The sequence below is a fragment of the Carlito syrichta genome, unplaced genomic scaffold, assembly GCF_000164805.1.
Source record: "Carlito syrichta isolate Samal-C Ts95f unplaced genomic scaffold, Tarsius_syrichta-2.0.1 Scaffold311900, whole genome shotgun sequence".
Lineage (NCBI taxonomy): Eukaryota > Metazoa > Chordata > Mammalia > Primates > Tarsiidae > Carlito > Carlito syrichta.
In genome coordinates, this window is record NW_007255996.1 from 282124 (window position 1) to 302493 (window position 20370).

Here is a 20370-nt window from a genome sequence, read left to right on the forward strand (position 1 = left end):
AAAAAAAAAAAAAAAAAAAGTATCTTGTCTATATTCAGTTGATATACCCTGAATGAAGTCTGGCTGCCTGTTGGGTTAATCAGAAACCAAGGACTCGTATCCTGTGAATGAGGTCAGGCTGTGCACGCCCACTTCTTCCTGAAGAGTGTACTCCCTGTGAAGGACATCACGTTGGACCCCAATTGAAGCAGTCCTTTTCCTAAGCTGTGTTCTTGGGGTTTGGTGCCAAACCCCAAGAACACAGCCATCTGGAGGAGTGCGTACTCACTCAGACCCTCCAGCACAACAGGAGGCCTCTGGCTTTGATCATTGCCACGTGGCCGGGCCTCCACATCTGAGCGTGTGGCCATGCGCACTGGAACCCTGTGGACCTGAGCTTAGCTGGATCCCTGTGACTCCCTCAGAACAACCCGAAGCACAGCCAGGTCTCCAAGACGGTGTTGCGCTGCCCCCAGAGATGTCAGTGATGTCAGCACCTTCAGCCTTGAGGTCACAACCGCATAGAGGCTTGATGCAAGAGCACTGCTGGAGCAGCATCCCCTCAGGTCACTCCTTCCCTCTCCATCAGACCTGACCTCCTGTCTAATGCCGATGCCGCATTGAATTTCATAATTGCACTGCAACCTCTGAAACTAAGGTAGATTATGTAGCTGCTTCTTCAAGTGATTGAACACTCCTGGAAAATTATTTTGAGTTGGCCGAGTCTTCTTCACATCCAATTAATCTGAACCACAGCCACGTGCCTCTTGCTAGCTCCACTCCGACATCTGAGCATTCCCTGTGATGACCTGCCAAGGCTTTTGCTCCAACTCACCAGCCAAATGGAAACACTGTTATGACGAAGTCACAGGAAGCTGCTGAAGCTACATGTGGCTTCGAGAGGATACAGCATGCAGTGGTGACCTCTGAGCGACTTGCATGGTCCAGGCGGGCCACACCACCCATCCCCTGCCCTCCTCAGGGGCGAGGCCCAAGTCCCAGTGTTTGCTTCGGCCAAGCAGCTGGGGACACAGCTAACTGGAGTCAAATGTAGATGGGATTTTCACAATTATTTAATGACAGAACTTAGTCACAGCTGCATAAAAAGAAAGCCTAATTCAAATCCAACATCTCAGTGCTCACTGTGAAGTGTGCAGAGACAGCTAGAAGTGTGGCCACTGCATGCGACAGCATTAGTTCACTGGTATTCTCAATGCTTCATACCATGCAGAAAACCTCTGTGGCCTGGAACATGGGGCAGGGGTGAGTGTTCTGTGACATCTGGGGACACAGTGGGTGTTCTAGGGGAACCAGGAATGACTGCTGCTCTCATGTGGGATATGGGATGGGAACGGGGCCTGCCTGACTCCCGCCGGCCAGCACACCACCAGGAAGGGTCTGATTCTGCACAAGAGTACGTCCACTGATGGCCAAGCCCTGACTCACACCCACGGGGATTTATCTCTGAGCAACAAGAGACACGCCCACATCTGTCTCACAAGGACTGACGGACTCGGCACCCGGCTAAGGCCAGAAGAGTCCAGTTCCTCAGACAGCCCGGCCTCCGGCCTCCCTGACTGAAAGCCAAAGCAAAGATGAGAGCTGTGCCAGACCCCGGGGTCCTCCTAACCCACCTTGGAGGGGAGACTTGTTTGATCTCCCTGCTCACCCAGAAGAGCCAGGCTGGCCCATGGCAGGGGCTGAGGGCATTAGGTCAAGTTCTTTCCCAAAGTCACCACCTTGGCCAGGTGTGGTGGTTCATGCCTATAATCCCAGCACTTTGGGAGGCCAAGGTGAGAGGACTGCCTGAGCCCATAGGTTTGAGACCAGCCTGGGCAACTTGGTAAGACCAATAAATCAAGAAAAATTAGCTGGCATGGTGGCACATGCCTGTAGTTCCAGCTACTTGGATGTCTGAGGTGGAAGGATTGCCTGAGCCCAGCAGGTCTAGGCTGTGGTGGCCATGAGCGTGCCACTGCCCTCCAGCCAGGGCAATAGAGAGAGACTCCAACTCAAAAAAAAAAGTCACCCACCTCACCTAAGGGTTGCCTGGGCTCAGAGCTAAGACACTACTTGTTGTATTTGTGGGGAATTGTTTGTGAGGTGTAAGTTCGAGTCCTAATGTGGAAGTAGTTCAGAGAGTGTCTAGGTCACATGATCCACCTCCCCAGGGAAGGACTTCGCTGTGAAGTCATGCCATGGACGGCATGCCCACACACGCTCCTGGGCTCTCGCCCTCCACTCACCCTGCAAGCCCCTCCGATTCCTGGGACATTTACTAGCAGGAGAGGCAGCAACCCTTGGAAATAGAGGTCCCCTCTCATCCTTGAGCACATTGCCCTTCTGTGCCAATCAGCAGCCAGCACAGCCTCCCCTTCCAAGAGGCACAGGTCCTGTGAGGGGCAGAGGAGCCTGCGGCTGGCATGTCCCGCAGGGACTTGACACCCAACTGTGAAGGTAGAGCTGGGACTTGAGACCAGAATCTGTGGCCCTGCCAGGAGGAGGCGGTTTCAGTGACAGGACAGACGAACTATTAAGAAACTCACGGCACAATTCACTAGGTATAAGGGCTGCTCCCAAAATGTGTTTTTAACAGCATTATCCTTAATTAATGCACAAAGGACCCAAGTCTAATCCTGAATTATTAATTTGAAAGTTTCCAAAAAATGTCAACAGCTATACCACCTTGAGCACTCCCGATCTTGTCTAATCTCAGAAAAAAACATCTTGCCGAGGTTCAACTGTCCACACCATTTTACCAGTAATCTCTGCATAAAGTGGAAGGCTGAGAAAACACAGGTCTCCAAACTGGCCCCAAGTGACCCCACCCGGTCTTACCACCACTCAGTGCAGAGGACTGTGCTCTATTCATGAGCCGCCAAGCCCAACTTCCTGGTTCTGGGGAAGGAAGAGCTCACCACGGGGCGTGGGACAAGGCTGCCTTGCCGGAGACAGCCTCACTCGGTGAACTCGTGCTAAGCGGTGGGACTGGCGGCTTCCTCCGAGGAACAGGACAGCGTCTGCAGCCCTCCCTACCTGGCATCCTGCCCGATGTGACACCGATCAAGTCCAACTTTTGGCAGCTCTAGGGATGCCAGCTGGGGATTTTAAAAACACAACGGAGTACCCCATCCCACTCAAAATGGCACTGTTCACAGTCCCCTGAGATTGCTAAAACACAGCTACATTACACTTGCCGTTACCTCAAGCAATCATTTAAATTCACTTCTAAAGAGCTAAGCTTCTAATCTAAACTGCTTTACAGTGATGAGACTCAGATGACCCACATTCTTAAAAGCTTCAGTCCTGGTAACCATTTAACAAGAAAGGGAATCATTCCTGATTAACTAATGCATTGAGTATACAGCTTTTCAAATAATACCCTAAAATTTTCTCTCTCAATCTCTCTGTCTCTCTTTCTCTCTCTCTCTCTCTCTCTCTCTCTCTCTCTCTTTCTCTCTCTCTCTCTCTCTCACACACACACACACACACACAGAACAAAGGGGGTGGGTGTGCGACAGGAAGGCCCAAGGGCGGAGGTTGCTGCTCTTCCAGTGTTACAGCACGTATTCCTTCTTCAGACATGGCCAGCCACTGTCCACTCCTTTTTGGAAGGCCACTGCCTATGTGGTCAGCTTGTGAGGATTTGTACCAATGGGTGTGAGCAAGTCGCCCCACCCTCCCCGAGCACTGGAGTGTAGATGGCACCCGCCAGGTATGGCCCAAACTGGGCAAGTGCCAGGCAGGCCTCACACCCACAGTTGTAAAGCCCAGAAACTTGGGGAGCAGTCTCTGCCGCCACCCCGTCCCGTAGGATGAAGTGAAGCTGTGTTCCTGAGATGACACTGGCGGAGCCTCAGGCCGCCCCCTGCTTAGAACAGTGCCCCCCAAAGACCTGCCACTCACAGCTGGGCCTGTGTCTGCAGCCAAGAGGAATGTCTCCAGAGTGGCCCCTGGGCTGGTGCTGTGTGGTGAGGTGGGCGCACACTCTGGCGCACCCCTCCACCCAGCGACTCTGTCCTCCCAGTGAGAGCAACCGCATCACAGATCCGTGTGGGGGCAGAAGGCGCTTCACCCAAGAGTGAATGATGGGTGCGGTGAGGTCAGCACATGACCTGTGGGTGTATTTTAAATGATAAATGATGGCTTTTTCATGGGGCCTTGGGGAACTTTCATGGGACAGGCAGGCCATGCTGGTCACATTGTACCTTGAGCTCTTCCTCACTGTGGGCTGCAAACAGTTGGGAAGCCCTGGCCTGAGCCCCGGGCAGGTTCCCTGTCAAGGTTCACCTGCCCTCCAGCAAGGTGACAGTATGCATGTGCTGGGCAGCTGGGTGACGTCAGCATCCATGTGGGTGACTGCAAGAAGAGGGTTTCACATCGTGACTCCAGAACCTTCTCTCGCTCACGTGCACAAGCCTCAGAACAGTTCTCAAAACAGATTCACGGAACAGCAGCCTCCCTCCACGCTCCCTGTGTCCATGCCCTTCATTCTGCTTTCTGTTCTGCTTCTGGAGTTTTTTCCATCTCTTCTGAATATTGGTGGTGACACAAGGCATTGATTTTGTGACCCACAGTTTGAAAAACACTGGACTAGGTGATTGCTTATGTCCCTTTCTTAGGCACTTGTAGTTCTAAGCTGTTCAAATTAAGTCACTTTTTCTTTCTTTGAAACAGGGCCTTGCTATGATGCCCAAGCTGAAGTTGAACTTCTGGGCTCAAGCAGTTCTCCTACCTCAGTCACCCCAGTATCTGGGACTACAGGTGTGCGCCACTGTGCTTGCATAATTAAGTAATTTTTCAACATTTAATATTTTTAGGCCGGGCATGGTGGCACAAGCCTGTAATCCCAGCACTTTGGGAGGTGAAGGTGATAGGATTGTCTGAGCCCAGGGTTCAATACCTGCCTGGGCAACTTGGCGAGATGTTGTCTCTACAATAAAAGAAAAATTAGCCAGCCTTGTGGCATGCACCTGTAGTTCTAGTTACTTGGAAGGCTGAGACAGAAGGATCACCCTGAGACCAATAGGTAGAGGCTGTGGTAGCCGAGTGTGCCACTGCACTCTAGTCTGAGTGACACTAAGATAGTGAGACTCTGACTAAAAAAAAAGAAAGGAAAAAGAAACTAGAAAAAAAAGAAAAAGAAAAAGAGAGAAAAAGAAAAAAAGAGGAGAAAGAAGAAAAAAGAAAAGAAAAAAGTTTTTTAACGATGTGAAGCTTACACTGTAAATATTAATATACTTTCTAACTTTGATAAATCAAAAAATGATTGTTTTTGAATCATATTAAAAAGCTTTTTAAAATATCACATTCAAGATTAAGAAAAATAACTATAAACACAATAGTTAAAAATTCTTTTTGCTGGGCGTCTTGGCTCATGCCTATGATCCCAGCACTTTGGGAGGTGGAGACTGCCTGAAGCCAGGGGCTCAAGACCAGCCTAGGGAACATAGTGAGACCTTGTCTCTACAATAAATAAAAATAAATTAGCCAGGTTTATGCCTGTGGTTCCAGCTACTTGGGAAGCTGAGGCAGAAGGATCGTCTGAGCCTAGCAGGTCAAGGTTGCAGTAGCCATGAGTATGCCACTGCACTCCAGCCTGGGCAATAGAGAAAGACTCCAACTCAAATAAATAAATAAATAAAAATTCTGTTTTTAGTATGTTTCTTGGAGCCGTGAATACAGATCAGGATTCTGTCACTTCAGGACTGACGTCACTCCCTGGGAATACTGAGGCAGGTTCCTGGTGTCACCAGCAGCTGGACACGGGACAGGCAGGGCTGAGGATGACCCAGTGTCCATGGGAAGGCAGGTCTCCATGTGTGCGCTGAGTTCTTTCTTGCAGGGAGGCCTGGGCGGAAAGGAGACTGGCCCAGGAGTCAGTGGCAGCTGGGTTGTGCTGGGAGCCGCGGTGGGGGCAGCCTGTGGGTGCCAGAGTCAGCCTCTTCCAGCACAAGGACGGGCCGTTCCATGGCTCTGAATGTTCAGAATCTTTTGGAAATCAACACCCAATGAAAAATTCCACTATACCCAATGCTCAGTCTGAACACTGAACTCTCCTCAACGAGGAAGGATCTCACACCTAGCGCTGTTCATCTAGCACTCAGCTCGCACGTGGTGAGTTGCTGTCATATGAGGTCACTTCTCCTGTTTTCAGAGTCCTCCTTGGGGTTCATGATGTCCTGGCTGGACTCACTGCACAGGGCCTACCCTCTATGCAAACAGGCCCTGCAATCCCTTAACTTACACTTATGGGCAAATCACATCCACCTAAACCATTCCACAGTTATGCTAGGGCACCCTTCTAAGAGACTCACTCCCAGGACAGCAAAACGGTCACTTTAAAAAGCTTGTTGAGACCAGGCATGGTGGGCCATGCCTGCAATCCCAGCACTTTGGGAGGCCAAGGTGAGAGGATTGCCTGAGCCCAGGAGTCCAAGACCAGCCTGGGCAATATAGCCAGACCTCATCTCTACAAAAAAAAAAAAATCAAAAAATTAGCCAGGCATGGTGGCACGTGCCTGTAGTCCCAGCTACTTGGGAGGCTGAGGTGGAAGGACTGCCTCAGCCCAGGAGGTTGAGCCTGCAGTGAGCCATGATTAAGCCACTGCACTCCAGCCTGGGTGACACAGTGAGACCCTGACTAAAAAAAAAAAAACTTGCTGAGCAACCGAAGACCCGTGGGGAATGCACAAGAGTGTGAGACCTTCCCAGTCCCAGCGCCTACGGTCAGATGGGACAAGGAAATCAACACGTTTCAACCAGCTTAACGGCATGACTGCTCCCAGAGCCTGACTCTCAATGAGACCCACCTGAAGCAAAGCCGCAAATGCGCCAAAGCAGTGGGAGCCCAGGCTGGCTCAGGGCTGAGACTAACAGCTGGCTTGTCCACTGCTCCCCAAAAACAGCAGAGCAGACTGGGGTGGGGAGCAACCCTGCACGCCAAGAGCAGGCAGGGAACAACACACACTCATGCACAGGGGCTCTGCCTCATGGAGCTCCTCATGGTCGAGGCTCCTCGTGAAGGGCCCTATTCCACCAGCTCGAGCTGGTGTCTCATGCGAGTTCACTCCAGAGCGGATAGGGCACAACTCGCAGAAGCCAGCAGGGCGGTTCAAAAGTGTGTTCAAGAGGTGCTACTGCAGCTTACACTCCGGTGTCCCAGGGAGTCCCTTGGTCTCTCCCAGCTTTTAACCCATGTCACTGAAATGGACATCACAGCATCTCCCGAGGGCCAAAATGGACAATGAAGACAGAGATGCCTTGGAGGAGGAGCTGCTGTGGCAGCTGGCAGGCAGAGACGTGACCGCGGGCCCTCCTGAGGGAGGTGGGGCCCCCAGGCCACAGAGGGCAGCTGGAGGAGGCGATGGGCACCATGCGCCCGGTGAGCCCACCCCTGCTTGTCACGGTCTACCCCTTGAAACATGTCTTCCCAAATGGCTCTCTCTAGGTCTTTTCTTGCTGATCTTTTCCATCCTTCTTGCCCATGACTGGATGCACTGAACACTACCGCTGCTCCAAGCACTGGGAAGCCAAGCACAGAAGGCTCCCTCCGCCCTCATTAGACATGCAGCTCCAGGACCTGCGGCCTCTGCCCCCTCAAGCACAGCCTCCCTCACTCCATCCTGGGGCCTCGGTGCAGGTGGCTCTCTGGGCCCTTCCCACAGACTCTGGCTTTGCTTCCCAAGCACACCTTGGTGTTGCCACCAGAACCTGGAACTGACTGGGCCACATGTGCCACCTCCCTTCAGTGATCCTGATCAGAACCGAAGAGGCACCCTGGGTGATAGGTCATGCCAGCACGCAGAGAGCCTGTCAGCGGACAGCCCTGGTTGGGTGGGAGTGGAGGTGGGGGACGCTCAGAGCCAAAAGGTGGCTGGGAGACCCACCGTCCCTGCAGGCCAGCACCAAGACTGTCCACAGAGAAGCCAGAGGATGTGGGGGTTGCAAGCAACAGGGGGAGCAGGCCAGGGGCCCTCCTGGAACATTGAGGCCCAAGTCGACAGAACAGAAAGGCAGGGGCACGAGCAAAGGTCTTCACCTCTCCTTTCTCAGCAAAGAAGAAAAGCAAGAGCCCGCAGACATAAAGCTGACCCGCTGCTGCAAAGCATGCTGTGTTTCTATTTTCTACTCAGATTGCAAATGGCAATTGTGGGATGACGAGGATCTTCTGATACTTAATTTGAAAAAAAATATGCCTCAAAAAAAATGATGGCATAGGCCCATGCAAATACGGCACAAGAAAGTCTTAACCAGCAACAGGATGCAGCGCAAAGAAACCAGACCCTCTAGAAACTGATAGCTGTGCTGTTGATGTGGCCTCACAGACCAGCCCTGGCAGAGGAGCAAGCACAGCAGCCGTCCTCTGAGGGGGAGGCTGCCTCCCGGAAGCTGTCCACTGACTTAGAAAGCAGTCCACCATGAGAAGTACCAGCACAGTCACCTCAGAAGCAGAACACGCGGAAGTGGCATGTCGCCTGAACACAGCAAAGCGGAGTGGGGTCGGGGCCCAGGAGGACTTGGGTCAGGGAGCAGTGGGCAGGAGAGGGAGGGAGGGCTGCTCGCTGCTGCACTGCAGGGTTGCGAGTCATTGGCACATAACCATTCTTAAACAACACTCAGCCAGTGGGGTACAAGTTAATTCCAGGCTGATGTGAAGACAGCGACCCTCCATGTATCTCCAAGTTCTCCTCCTCAGGTTGACAGCCTTCAGACTTCCCTAGACACCAGGAAGGCACTTTGGGCCACCAAGTCTTATGAATCCCACACGAGTTCACCCCCCAGACTGGCAAAGACCGTCTGTCGCGGGGGCTTTGCCACTGCTGTGCCACCAGACAGATCCCGGATTCACATGCATTTCCTCCCATAGACCTAGGCACGGATGGCAAGAGACGGGGCCATGTGCCCAAGCAAGCTTCCTGCAGCCCCAGTAGCCACGCGAGGTAAGTGGGGTATTGCTGCCTTTAGAAACATGGCTTGGTTTCACAAAGATCTGGCCAACCCACAAGACAAAGACACTGTGAGCCGGGTAACACCACGGGAACAAGAACTGGCCGACGATAAAACAAAAGCAGAATTCCCACATGGAAAACAAGAAAGGATTAACTCGATAGACTTGACAGGAAGAGGCGGCTTCACAGGAACACACATTGTTTGTTTAAATCGGAAAGCAGTATCCTCTAAAGAAGACGGTGCCAGGCAGGGAGGTCCCGCAGCACTGTAAGTATAAGCTCTGGCCACCACTTGGGCTCGGACTCTGAATTGTGCCACAAACATGATGCTAGTGAGAGGAAAGACCAACGAGTTACACATGCTCACTCATCACCCTTGAAGGGTCATGGGGCAGCCTCACCTGTTCTGTACAGAGACTGCTCAGAGAAAAGTTGGGTAGTGCACAAACAGCCCCCAATGAGGTGGAAGGAAGGATGACAGAGTGAACAGGCCCACAAGGCAGCAGGAAAGGGAAGAAGGAGCGGCGTGTAGGACGTCCCCCCAGAGGACACAGACAGAGCTTCCTCCGATGCCAGTCAGTCCCTCCTGAGTCTAGCCTGGGTCTGGTGCTCATGCACCCGCTACGCCCACTGACAAGGTTGGTATCTCTACCCGCATGGCAGAGTTGGGAGTGTTCTGTCCACAACCCTAACATTAGCATTACACGCAAAGCGTACAAACCCCTGGAGGCAGCTTTAGGACTCCAAGTAGATTTTGTTTAGGAATAGAGACAGAAACAAAGACACATGAAGGTAACACACCCTACTGTCCTCACATGTTAGAGTCCAGCAGCATCATAGCTATGGTGGAACGCCACCCAGCACACATGTAGACCACTCGGCCATAAACACAGAGAGATGGACTCCTGCCTGGGTGCTGGCCCCACTGCTGTGAGAACCGTGAGAGAGACGGCAAGGACCCAGCTTCTGCTGGGTGGGCACAGTCTCATCACCATTGCCTTGTCACTGCAGCCTTACCACCATGGCCCCCTCACTGCAGCCTAGTGGCCACAGCCTCATCGCTATGGCCCCATCACCACAGTCTCACTGCCATGACCTCATCACTGCAGCCTCACCTCCACAGTATGGTCACTGCAACAGTCTGGTCACTGCAGCCTTGTCACTACAGGCTCATCACTATGGCCTCATCACCATGGTCTCTCCGCCACGGACTAGTCACTGCAGCCTCATCATCACAGTGGCATGAGCACAGAAGAAACAACTGTGGATTTCCTTTGATGCCGCATGTCTCTGGCTCTGTTCCAAAGCAGCAACTCTTATGTTTGTAGACTAGCAATGCTGTGGGACTATCTGATGAAAACCCCATCAGTATTTTAAGATGAAACTTTCAAATGAAGAAACTCTGATTTAAACCAGTCCTTGAGGGTCTGCAGCCTTTGCCCACGGCGCCTCCCAGGGTCAAGAGAAAACCCGAGTGATGCCTATGCCCTTGGCCCCTCATCTGTGAAGCGTCTGGTGTCAGTGGTACCTGGCGTCATGGGCAGATGTCACCAGGGCCCTGGATGTCACCACAAGAATGCACACAGACCTCTCGAAGAACATGAACTTGGTTGTGAAAAATAACGAGCATGGTGTCTTGATGTTACGTGAGTTGTGTGTAGCTCTCACTGCCAATATCCAAGCTGCGTTTCATAAAAAAGGCAGATCACTTAGATGCTCTTGAACCACGACCCGGAAGTGCTAACAGTCTCTTCATGGAAACCATTCACAGAAGGAAACCCGAGCCCTCAAGACCACCAGATGCTCCACTAGACCCTGGACAGCAAGGCCCTCGCTTTGAGCCCTACAGACAAGCCGACTCAAAAGCACCATGTCCGTCTCCCAGCCTGACTCCAGGTAGAAATGTCATTTTTTTTCTTAAAGACAACTCATGCCAAGTGTGTTCAATGAATGTCATTCTTTTTGACTCAGTTTAGGAATCAGGCAAGTGGTGTAAGCCTTTCAGCAGGACACAGAGCAAACCATCCTTCTCCTAACAGACACGGAGCAAACCATCCTTCCCCACACACATGTGATACTCATGGAAAACAGTGCTGAGCTCAGAGAGTTCCCAATGTCAGGTAAACACTGCCATGAATCCCCCCGAAAGCTAGTGCAGCCCAGAGCCCGCCCTCCTCCTCCTCCTCTTCCCGGCATCCGTGTGGCCACTGAGAAAAACTCATCTCTCTGGGGCTCACAGTTCCCTCCCAAGAGCCACCAACCATAGCGGGGCAACCCCCACCCTTGAGAAAGGCCAGGCATGGATGAGGACAGGGGCCACCCACCTGACCGTCCTGTCCGACGTGATGGATCTGGAGATTGCCCTGCAGAGGGAAGAAGGGGAAATGTCAAGAACAGAGACACTAGCACATTTGCACACAGAACAAGAACACACCTGCCATCTGGGACCACGCAGAAAACACTTATGCCACACAGATCTGCCTCTGGTAGTAATAGAAGCCCCACACAAAATATTTAAGAGGAGTTGTATTATTTTTTCTTGTAAAGACTAACAAACAAAACAACTCAAAAAAGCACTGTACCTATTCCCCCCCACCCTGACTCCAAATGAATATGCCTTTTTTTTTTTTTTTTTTGGCTTTATTTTGAAACAAAGTTCAACTCACAAGAAATACAAGAAGTAGCAGTGAGGCCTACCCACCTTCCCCCACAAAACATCTTACATGACCATACGACCTAATCACAACCGACAAAGCTCCTAAGGTATCAGCAGGTGGAAATTCATTTTCTTTTCTTTTTTTTTGGAGGGGGGTTTTAAAAAATGTTTGAGACAGATCTTGCCATATTTCCCAGGCTGGTCTTGAACACCTTGCCTCAAATTATCCTCCCACCTTGGCTTCCCAAAGCACTGGGATTACAGGTGTGAGCCAGCCCGCCTGGCCAAAACTCCATTTTCCTTTACTCTAAAAAAGGATTGTTTTAAGTCTGGTAGATCTGTTAAGCGTCTCCTTGCAGATATACTTGCTCTAACTAAATACTTAACTTTAAACAAACAAGGTGTGAATTTGTTGTGATAAGAAGACTGCATACTGTAACTTATCACAATATTGTATTAACATAATCAGTAATTTCTTATTTATTGTACTCAATTCCTAATGAAAACAGAAAAGACTGAATTATATATACCAAATGAATTCTGTTTTGCAAACCGAAGAAGATGGCAAAATAATAAATTAAAATTTAAGAAGTAATCTAAAGCCTTTTTAGCATAAACAAGAAAAAGTAAACATGGGCTGGTCTTCCTTTTCCCACGTTATTAATTTCCTTCATTTCAAATGATTACAGCAAGTCAAGCAAGCTAGCCAAATGTGCACGCCTTCTGGAGTGTCCCAGAATCTTGGCGAGGCCTCCAGGGTTGCTCTGTTCCCCGGCTCAGCTGTCCGTGCCTCGAAAACCAGCCCTTCCCCCGCCCCTCCATGCACACCTGCACTGGCCCTTGCCCACCGCCGCATCCCCAACTCCCTCACCACCCCCACAAGGCCCTCCCTCCCTGCGGCCACTGTGCTCTGCTCGCGCTTGCTCCTGCTCCTATGCTTCCATCCACCCCTTCGCCTGGCACGTCAGTGACCTGACTCTGCCCATGAGTGTCTGAGTCCCTCACTGACCAACTGCCCCCGTCCCACATGACCCCACAACAGCCTCACTCCCTCAGAACCCTTGCCTACGTGCACCCTTTTAGAACACGCTGGTAACTTCTGATGTCCAAAGCCTGCCAGATCCAAATTAAAGTCACCACCATCAGATACAGTCCCCCATATCCCATTCTTCTCATCCCACAGCGTGCACATGCCCTCACCTGCCTAATGGTCACTTTGGCTTGACCTCCTGGGCACTCCATAAGCCCCTGAAGGCTGGGCCTCTAGTTCCTCGGCTGCCCACAGCACCCACATCCCACAGGTGCTTCAGGGAGGGCCCGCATGTGGCAGCAAGCCCTGCCCCAGCTCCCCCCTGTGCCTCCCTCCATACCTGCCCCCATACCTGCACCTGGACTTCCTGGGCACCACTGGGCCCCATCTGTGTCCACACTGAGAAGGTGAGAACCTGAGACCCTTGTGACAACACTATCGTGCAAGCCATGCCCAGACTGGTGCCACTGTCACGGCCTAGAGACGGGCACACTCCACCCCCCAGCATACCACAGTCACAATACATGTGCTCTGCTCAGCGGCCAGGGACACGATCCAGTGAAGCCACGTGCACTATATCCATTGCCACCTGCATCTAGGAAACAGTAGGGAGGCCCTTCAACAGATGGCCACCAGTCACCCAGGAGGAGACAGTCCTGCCGAGGGCTTGTGGACCAGCAAGCCAGGCACATGACAAAGAAGGACGTGGCCAGCAGGCCTCAACAATCCAGCTCAGACTACCACCCCGACCCTCACATACCAGGTCCCTACAGCTGATGGGCTCATGCTCCTGAACGTGTGACCGAGCCTGGCCGCCAACAGTGCCATGATTGGAACGTGGCACACATGTGTCAGCAGTATGTGTGCACTTGGAAAGGCCTCCCTACACTGTCTTTATCACTGACTAACATTGACAAGAGAACAACATCCTGACACCAGATGCCTAGATCTCACGACCTTGAGACGGTGTGCCAAAGACCGAGATGTGCTCCCAGGACGACTCCCCACCACCCCATGAAGTGGGCACCATCCTTGGGCTGAAGGGGAGGCCAGCGTCAGAGGTGAAGAAAGCGTGTAGGCCACCATGTGTGACGACACAGCTCCACCATGCTGGGCTCATCCCTAGCCAAGAAGGGCAAGGCCGGATGGGGAGACAAGGTGCTCAGGGCACGCTCCAGCCAACAGAGAAACCCTCAACACAGAAGGTCTTCACAGGGACAGGCCAGGGGCTGTGGAGATGTAGGCCACAAACGCTACAGGCCTGCCACAAACGCTACAGGCCTGCCGCCTGTGCCCAGGAGGGGTAGGTCTGTGGCTGCAGGCTGCATTCACATCCTCTTGAGACTCCTGGCTGCCTGCCACATGGGGACAGGTGAGCCCGGAAGTAGACCACGGCTGTGAGGGCAACTCACCTCGCTGTCCTGCGTGATCTGCACCTGCTCCCCCTGAGGCACCTGGGCGATGTGGAGGTGGCCCTGTGGGATCCGCAGCAAGAAAAGACACCAAGAAGCATCAGAAGAAAATCACAACCAGAAGAAGCAACAGCCGTTTTCCGGAACATTCTCTACCATCTGCTCACAATTCAAATAAAGACAACCAAACCCTGAAGAGCATGTGGGTGATGTAAGCTTGTTAAGCTACAGCAATAAACCAACCTCTTAGGACACAGCAGTCCCTCTTGAATCCTAGGGGATACGTCCCAAGAAACCCCTAGTGGATGCCAGAAACTGTGGACAGACCCGGCCCTGGGAAACCATGCTTCTTCTTAGATATCCCCACTTACAGCTGGGCATGCTGGACATGCTGGGCAACAGCGGACTCTCATCCCAGGCAGGACAATGAGAGGCCTCAGGTGACTCAGAACAACACAAATTTAAAACATGAACATGAATTGTTTTTGAGTCAGAGTCTCACTGTCACCCAGGCTGGAATACAGGGCCATGCTCACAGTCACCACAGCCTCGACCTGTTGGGCTCAGGCGATCAATCCTTCTGCCTCAGCCTTCCAAGTAGCTAGAACTACAAGCACGCGCCACCAAGCCTGGCTAATTTTTGTATTTATTTATTGTAGAGATGAGGTCTTGCCAAGTTGCCCAGACTGGTCTTGAACCTGTGGACTCAGGCAATCCTCTCACCTCGGCCTCTCAAAGTGCTGGGATTATAGGCATGAGCAACCATGCATGGCCAACATGAATTATTTATTTCTGGAATTTTCCATTTAATATTTTTGGACCATGGTTTACTGCAGTAACTAAAACCTTGGGCAATGAAACCACAGATAAGAGGAGCCACTGTGTACCATATACAGAACATTTTTCAGTACCTCTTAAATGAGCAACAGCCCTCTGTAAACACGTGTTAAGTCTTTAAATGTCCCTAAACAGGCAAACTTAAGAACATGTTTGATATATAGAAAAAGGAGGAACAGAAAATTAGAATGACAATGTTTTCTTGATTCTCCTTTCACTCTGGAGAGACTAGAAACCTGATGAAAACACCAGGGAGAGTCCTCTAGCTCTCAGGAACATGAGAAAGGCCACACAGCAGTGTGTGACTTGGGGCAAGGGCACATACGTGTGTCTACACTGACAACAGGTCAGGCAGCTTTTTTAAAATCAAAGAAACACTCATGACTATTTAAACAGTTTGAGTAAAACACTCATAAATGTGGTTCCAAAAAAAATCAAAGAATCCAACTAAAATGTATTTATGTTTATAGATACAGGCAGACAAATAGTCCTGTAAACCTTAACTTAGCTAAATGAAATGAAGAGTCATTATCTTATTTGAAATTCTATCTTATTGCTTCTCAGCATTTGGGTTAAGATCAATTATAGTATCTTAGTCAAAATGGATCTTAAAATAAACTCCCATAGACCGCTCTATGTAAACTTATGGCAAAGTTATCTATTCTGGACTTCTTTCAAAGAACTTTCTTACTAACAAGAGGAGAACAACTGCCTTTGTGAATGTCAACTTAATGAGTTTAATAAGCGTATGAAGCTCACTATTCATAACCAGCTAGTCTCTGGAAGAGGAGGGAAGCCAACGGAAGCACTGGCATCTGTGGACCACCGCTCCAGGCCACATGCTGAGGCCATGGAGTGGGAATCCCGCCTCCCTCTCATCAGGAGAGGGTCTTGTTTGCAGGAGATGCCCGAGCAATGAGAGACACTCAGTGGTCATCAAGAAGGTCTGTGCAGGTGAAAACATCAGCAAGTCCCAGGGTGCACTTAAACCTTCTAGTTCTCCAGCAAAGTCTCTCTCCCTCTCGGGCGTCCCCTACAGCTGTGTCACAGAACCCAAGCAGAGCTCTGGAGGACCCTCCTGGGGAGTTGGCTCCCAGTCCACTGCACTGACCACAGCTGGCCACAAAATTCCCCATCACAGGAGAATGCAGCGGGGGGGGGGGGGAGACATGACACAACATCCCAGGGCAGTGGCACACCTGAGACACTCCAAAAGAAGCCAGGGTGTCAAATTTTGGCCACTGACCCCCAGAGGACATCTGTCCTTAGTAAGAGGGTGCTGGTGCTTGGAACTGAGAATCCTGGCGATGCTTCCTAGGAACACAGGCAGCAGCAGGGACTCAGACAGCCCAACCTGGAGCCGCCTGCCTGCCATGCTGCACATGAGGGGATTGCATGAGCCCAAGGCTCCACATGCACTTCCAGGGCAAGGCCATGTGGTGACTGCCACAGCCATGGGATGTCAGTGTGCATAGCCATGATGCCTCTGCTGTCAGTGGGCACCTGCCCCTCCTCCCACACCCCCAGTGTCCAGGCCTCAGTGAAAGCTGGCTGTGCCCACACCAGGCCATGGCTGAGAGGGGACGTACTACTTGCACCTGGTTGTGCCTGCCCCGGCCTGCCCACAGCCCTCTCCCCACGCCCAGCTAAGTGTATGTACTACTTAGACCTAACTGTGCCTACCCCGGCCCGCCCACAGCCCCCTCATCCTCCCCGCCCCAGCTGAGGGTACGTACTACTTGCACCTGGCCGTCCTCTCCGATCTGGTGGATGTGCACCTGCTGTGCGTTGGCCAGGGTGTAGTGCAGGGCCTGCGGCTGCTGGAGCTCACTAGCAGGGGGTGACGTGCCCAGCGTCGGCTCTGTGGGGACGAGGAGTGCGCGTCAGCCACAGACAGCGCTACATAGCACTCACCCACCGCATCTCAGCCTGACACGCGATTCCCACAGAAGGGAGAGGGCGCCTCCCTCCCCAACCAGGCTGTGTGCCTCGTGTTTCTAGATGTCAGCAGCAAGCTTTGGGGGCTAAGGCTTTGGACACAGAAAGCAGAGGGTCTAAGACCAGTGGAATACCAGGATGACAGAGCCCCATCCCCACCAACTTATCTAAACAGACCAAGTCCCTCAGGATGTGGCTGCCAACAACGACAGCCAGGATTCCAGTTGGTGGTCAACCTGCTTTGAACGAGCAAGAAGTGGAGTTTGTTCACAGACACTGAAGCTACCCAGAGGAGAGGTCCAGTCTCTCGCTCCCAGAGGTGTGATGGGAATGAGGTCACTTGTTCTGATGTATCACGCATCAACCTTAATCACAATGACATCTTTATCACAGTCTCTTGGACACGCAGGACTCAGGGCTCAAAACTCAATGTACACCTACACTTTTGTTGCAGAGAATGATAATGACTGATCAATTAAAAATGTAAGCATATGCTGTTTTAACTCATTCACGACCACTGACATGAATTCGTGTCATTCCAAATTCTGTTCCTGGTTGCCACTGACGTGAATTTACATCTTTGCAAATTCTGTTTTCTGAATGCTGCACCATTGTCATATGTATGTTATATTTTGCTTGAAGTGATAGTTAGGCAAGGAGAAAGTTATTGAGACGATTATCTGATATCAACTGTGCAATGTTGTTATTGATTTCCTTAGTTTGTAAAAATTGCAAGTTGGTCATTATTTTGTTGCAATTAGTGCCATATACTTGTATTCTGATATTTCAGGGCTTTCATATTTCAGTGTTAAAAATAATTTACCATAATTATAGGAAATGAAGAAATATATACTGATGAGATTTCTGAGGTTGCAAGTGAATCCAGCAAACTTATCAATGATAGTGAGACAGACAGTGGTTTAATGATACAGTCGTGTAAACAAAGAAATAAAAACGCAGATAATCTGCAGCGGTGAATCTCATACTGGTGAAAACAAATCAGACACTGAGTGGACAAAACATGATCCAAAAGAAACTCAGAAGTGTTTGCTGGTAACCCAGTTGTCACGGTATTTCCAAATGTTCATCAAAGTATAGTGAAGTTGTCAGACTATTTATTGGAGATGATTTTATAGAAATGATTGCAATTACACTGACAGATATTAGGATCAGATGCGCCACAGAAGCCAATGTTCAAAGAAATAAAAAAAGCGGAGCCATGCTATAGTGTCTGAGATGAAAAACTCGCCAGCATTAGCTAGAGTGACGGGACATGTGAAGGAAACCGCAATACACGATGACAGGTCCACATGTTCATCAGCGTGCCACCTTTCTACTCAAAAATAATGACACGAAATAGATTCCTACTAACATTGCAGTTTTTGCATTTTTCCAGTAATACAGAAATGCAGCCAAATCCAAGCAGATTATGCAAAATTGAACCCATAATAAATTATGTTTTAAATAAGTTCAACACTGTGTACAAACCTGAACAAGAACTTTCCTTGGATGAATCCAAGCTACCTCATCGTGGAAGACTGTCTTTTCAGGTTTATAATCTGAATGAAAATACAAAGTATGGAATGCTCGTCAGAGTGGTGTCTGAGGCAAATAATGAATATGTTTGCAACTTTCAGCTGTACTGTGAAAAAGATGACCATTTAGAAAAGACCATTTCACTTGTGCTTAATGACAGAAGTTTGCAGCAACCAGTTTCAGATATTTTTTTTTTATTTTCAACCACTCTCAGTATTAGGAAAGTGAAAAATTTGCCGGTCGCGAATGTGTTAGGATGAAATTCTATGACAGAAGTAGAATGTTCATATAAGTGGAAGGAGAAAAATGAAAGATGTAAAATTTCTGATTGTTACAGAAAAGCCCTTCATGTATTTTTAAATAGCTAATAGTAGGTATCAAATTGCCATGGTATATAGATTCCACTGAATACATTTTTTAAAGTAATATAATAAAACATTAACACTTGCAGTATACTGAAAATTGTTTCCTTTTCAATTACTTCAAATTATATTTAAAAATCTTAGGTGCCAACTTTTTTAAACATCATTTTAAAAATATGCAAGGAAGAACACACTTTTTCAAACTTCATTAAAGAGGCATGTGAACAAAGTACATAAAGGCCACTTGGCTTGCTACAAGGAACCACAGAGCTAAGCATACTCCCAAATAATTTTTGCTCCAATGTTAGTAAAAATCAGCTGATTTTGACAGTTCTCAAATGGTTCAAAAATAAAACCAGGAAGAATGGCAGTCCTCAGGCTTCTTAAACACACACACACACACACACACACACACACACACACACACACACACACAGAGGACAATTTGTTGGTATGATGTAATGGTTTCCAAATCTAAGATTCAAAGTATTGAAATTACCATTTAATCAGTAACGCACTACAACTGCACAATATGAAGACCAACCTAATAACAGTATAGATTCATAATTCCATTTTTAATTTATACTGATAGCAAAGTCTAGTGCATTGGTTACTTGCTCCCAGGACAAAAGTCATGAGCTATGGCAAGCAACAAGACAAGGGCGTCCCTGACATGAGTCCAGGAGGGCCTGGGAAGGCAAACCCCAGCAAGGCAGCACTCAAGGCTTCCCTGCACCAGGGTCAGAGGCAGCTGCACATGTGTGCACAGAGGGGGCCCTTAAGGGCTGGTTTCTGCAACACTGTACCTTGGCCCCCTGCTCCAGGCCCACCTGCAGTTCAGCCCACCAGCAAGACATGTGGGAAAATCACTGACTTGTTTCAGATGACCTGAAACTCCGACACACACGGACGCAGGCAGGGATGTGCCTGTAGGCACAGGGTAGCCGACACAGGTTTCCCACAGGACAGCCTGGAGAGAACTCGGCCGGCTGAGCCCGGCACAGGTGTGCTGGCCTTTACTCCATGAAGGCAGGAGAACACCAAGACTGTACACGCACCCGGTAACTTCACAGGCTGCGTGACCTGAAGCACCCATGAGGCTGTCTAAAAGGAAGACTCGTCAGGGCCTGCTGCTGCACCGCATGTGCCAAGCGTGTCCAAGACAAGGCCGGCACACTTTCCTTGCAGGGGCAGAAAACTGTTGTGAAAGTGCTGGAGGCATAGAGCTAAATAGAAAAATGAAGTTATTTAGAGTGATAAAAAATTTTTAAAAATCTAAATAAAAGTTTACACTGTTACCATCGAAGGGAGTCCAACACAGGTGCTTCCTAAGTGGACTTCTTAGAATCCCTGGGCCCAGTGCTTCCCAGTTTGTGTTCACACTGGCATGCTCACTGGCCTTCCGCGGGCCTAGCCCTGGCTCTGAGCTTCACTCACGGCTGTTACTTGGAAGGACCTTTTCAGTCTGCTGAGAGTTTAAAGTAAACAAGACAAGCCCAGCTGGAATTCCTACCAATTCCACACTAGTCCAATTCTGGCTTAATTATGTTTAACTGGAACATTCCTGTCACCAAGACCACCCTTAAATGTCAGACTAGCTTTGTGAGGCCAAGAACAGAGGCAGACAGAACAACAGCCACATCTCTGAGCCCCTCACCAGCCACCCACC

At 50.0% G+C, this 20370-nt stretch overlaps 1 protein-coding gene across 4 annotated transcripts in view; it reads right to left on the bottom strand.

Moving 5' to 3' along the window:
• Nucleotides 1–20370, bottom strand: part of BANP (BTG3 associated nuclear protein) — a 90825-nt gene that overhangs the window by 17388 nt on the left and 53067 nt on the right. For 2 of the 4 annotated variants that reach the window (XM_008069265.2, XM_008069263.2), the window contains 3 exons: nt 16603–16726; nt 14029–14101; nt 11255–11293 (listed from right to left, as the gene is read on the bottom strand). In XM_008069265.2, the coding sequence (XP_008067456.1) occupies nt 11255–11293; nt 14029–14101; nt 16603–16726 (236 nt within the window). Of the gene's footprint in view, nt 1–11254; nt 11294–14028; nt 14102–16601; nt 16727–20370 lie in introns of all 4 variants that reach the window. The other 2 variants (XM_008069264.2, XM_008069262.2) reach the window with 1 other exon arrangement.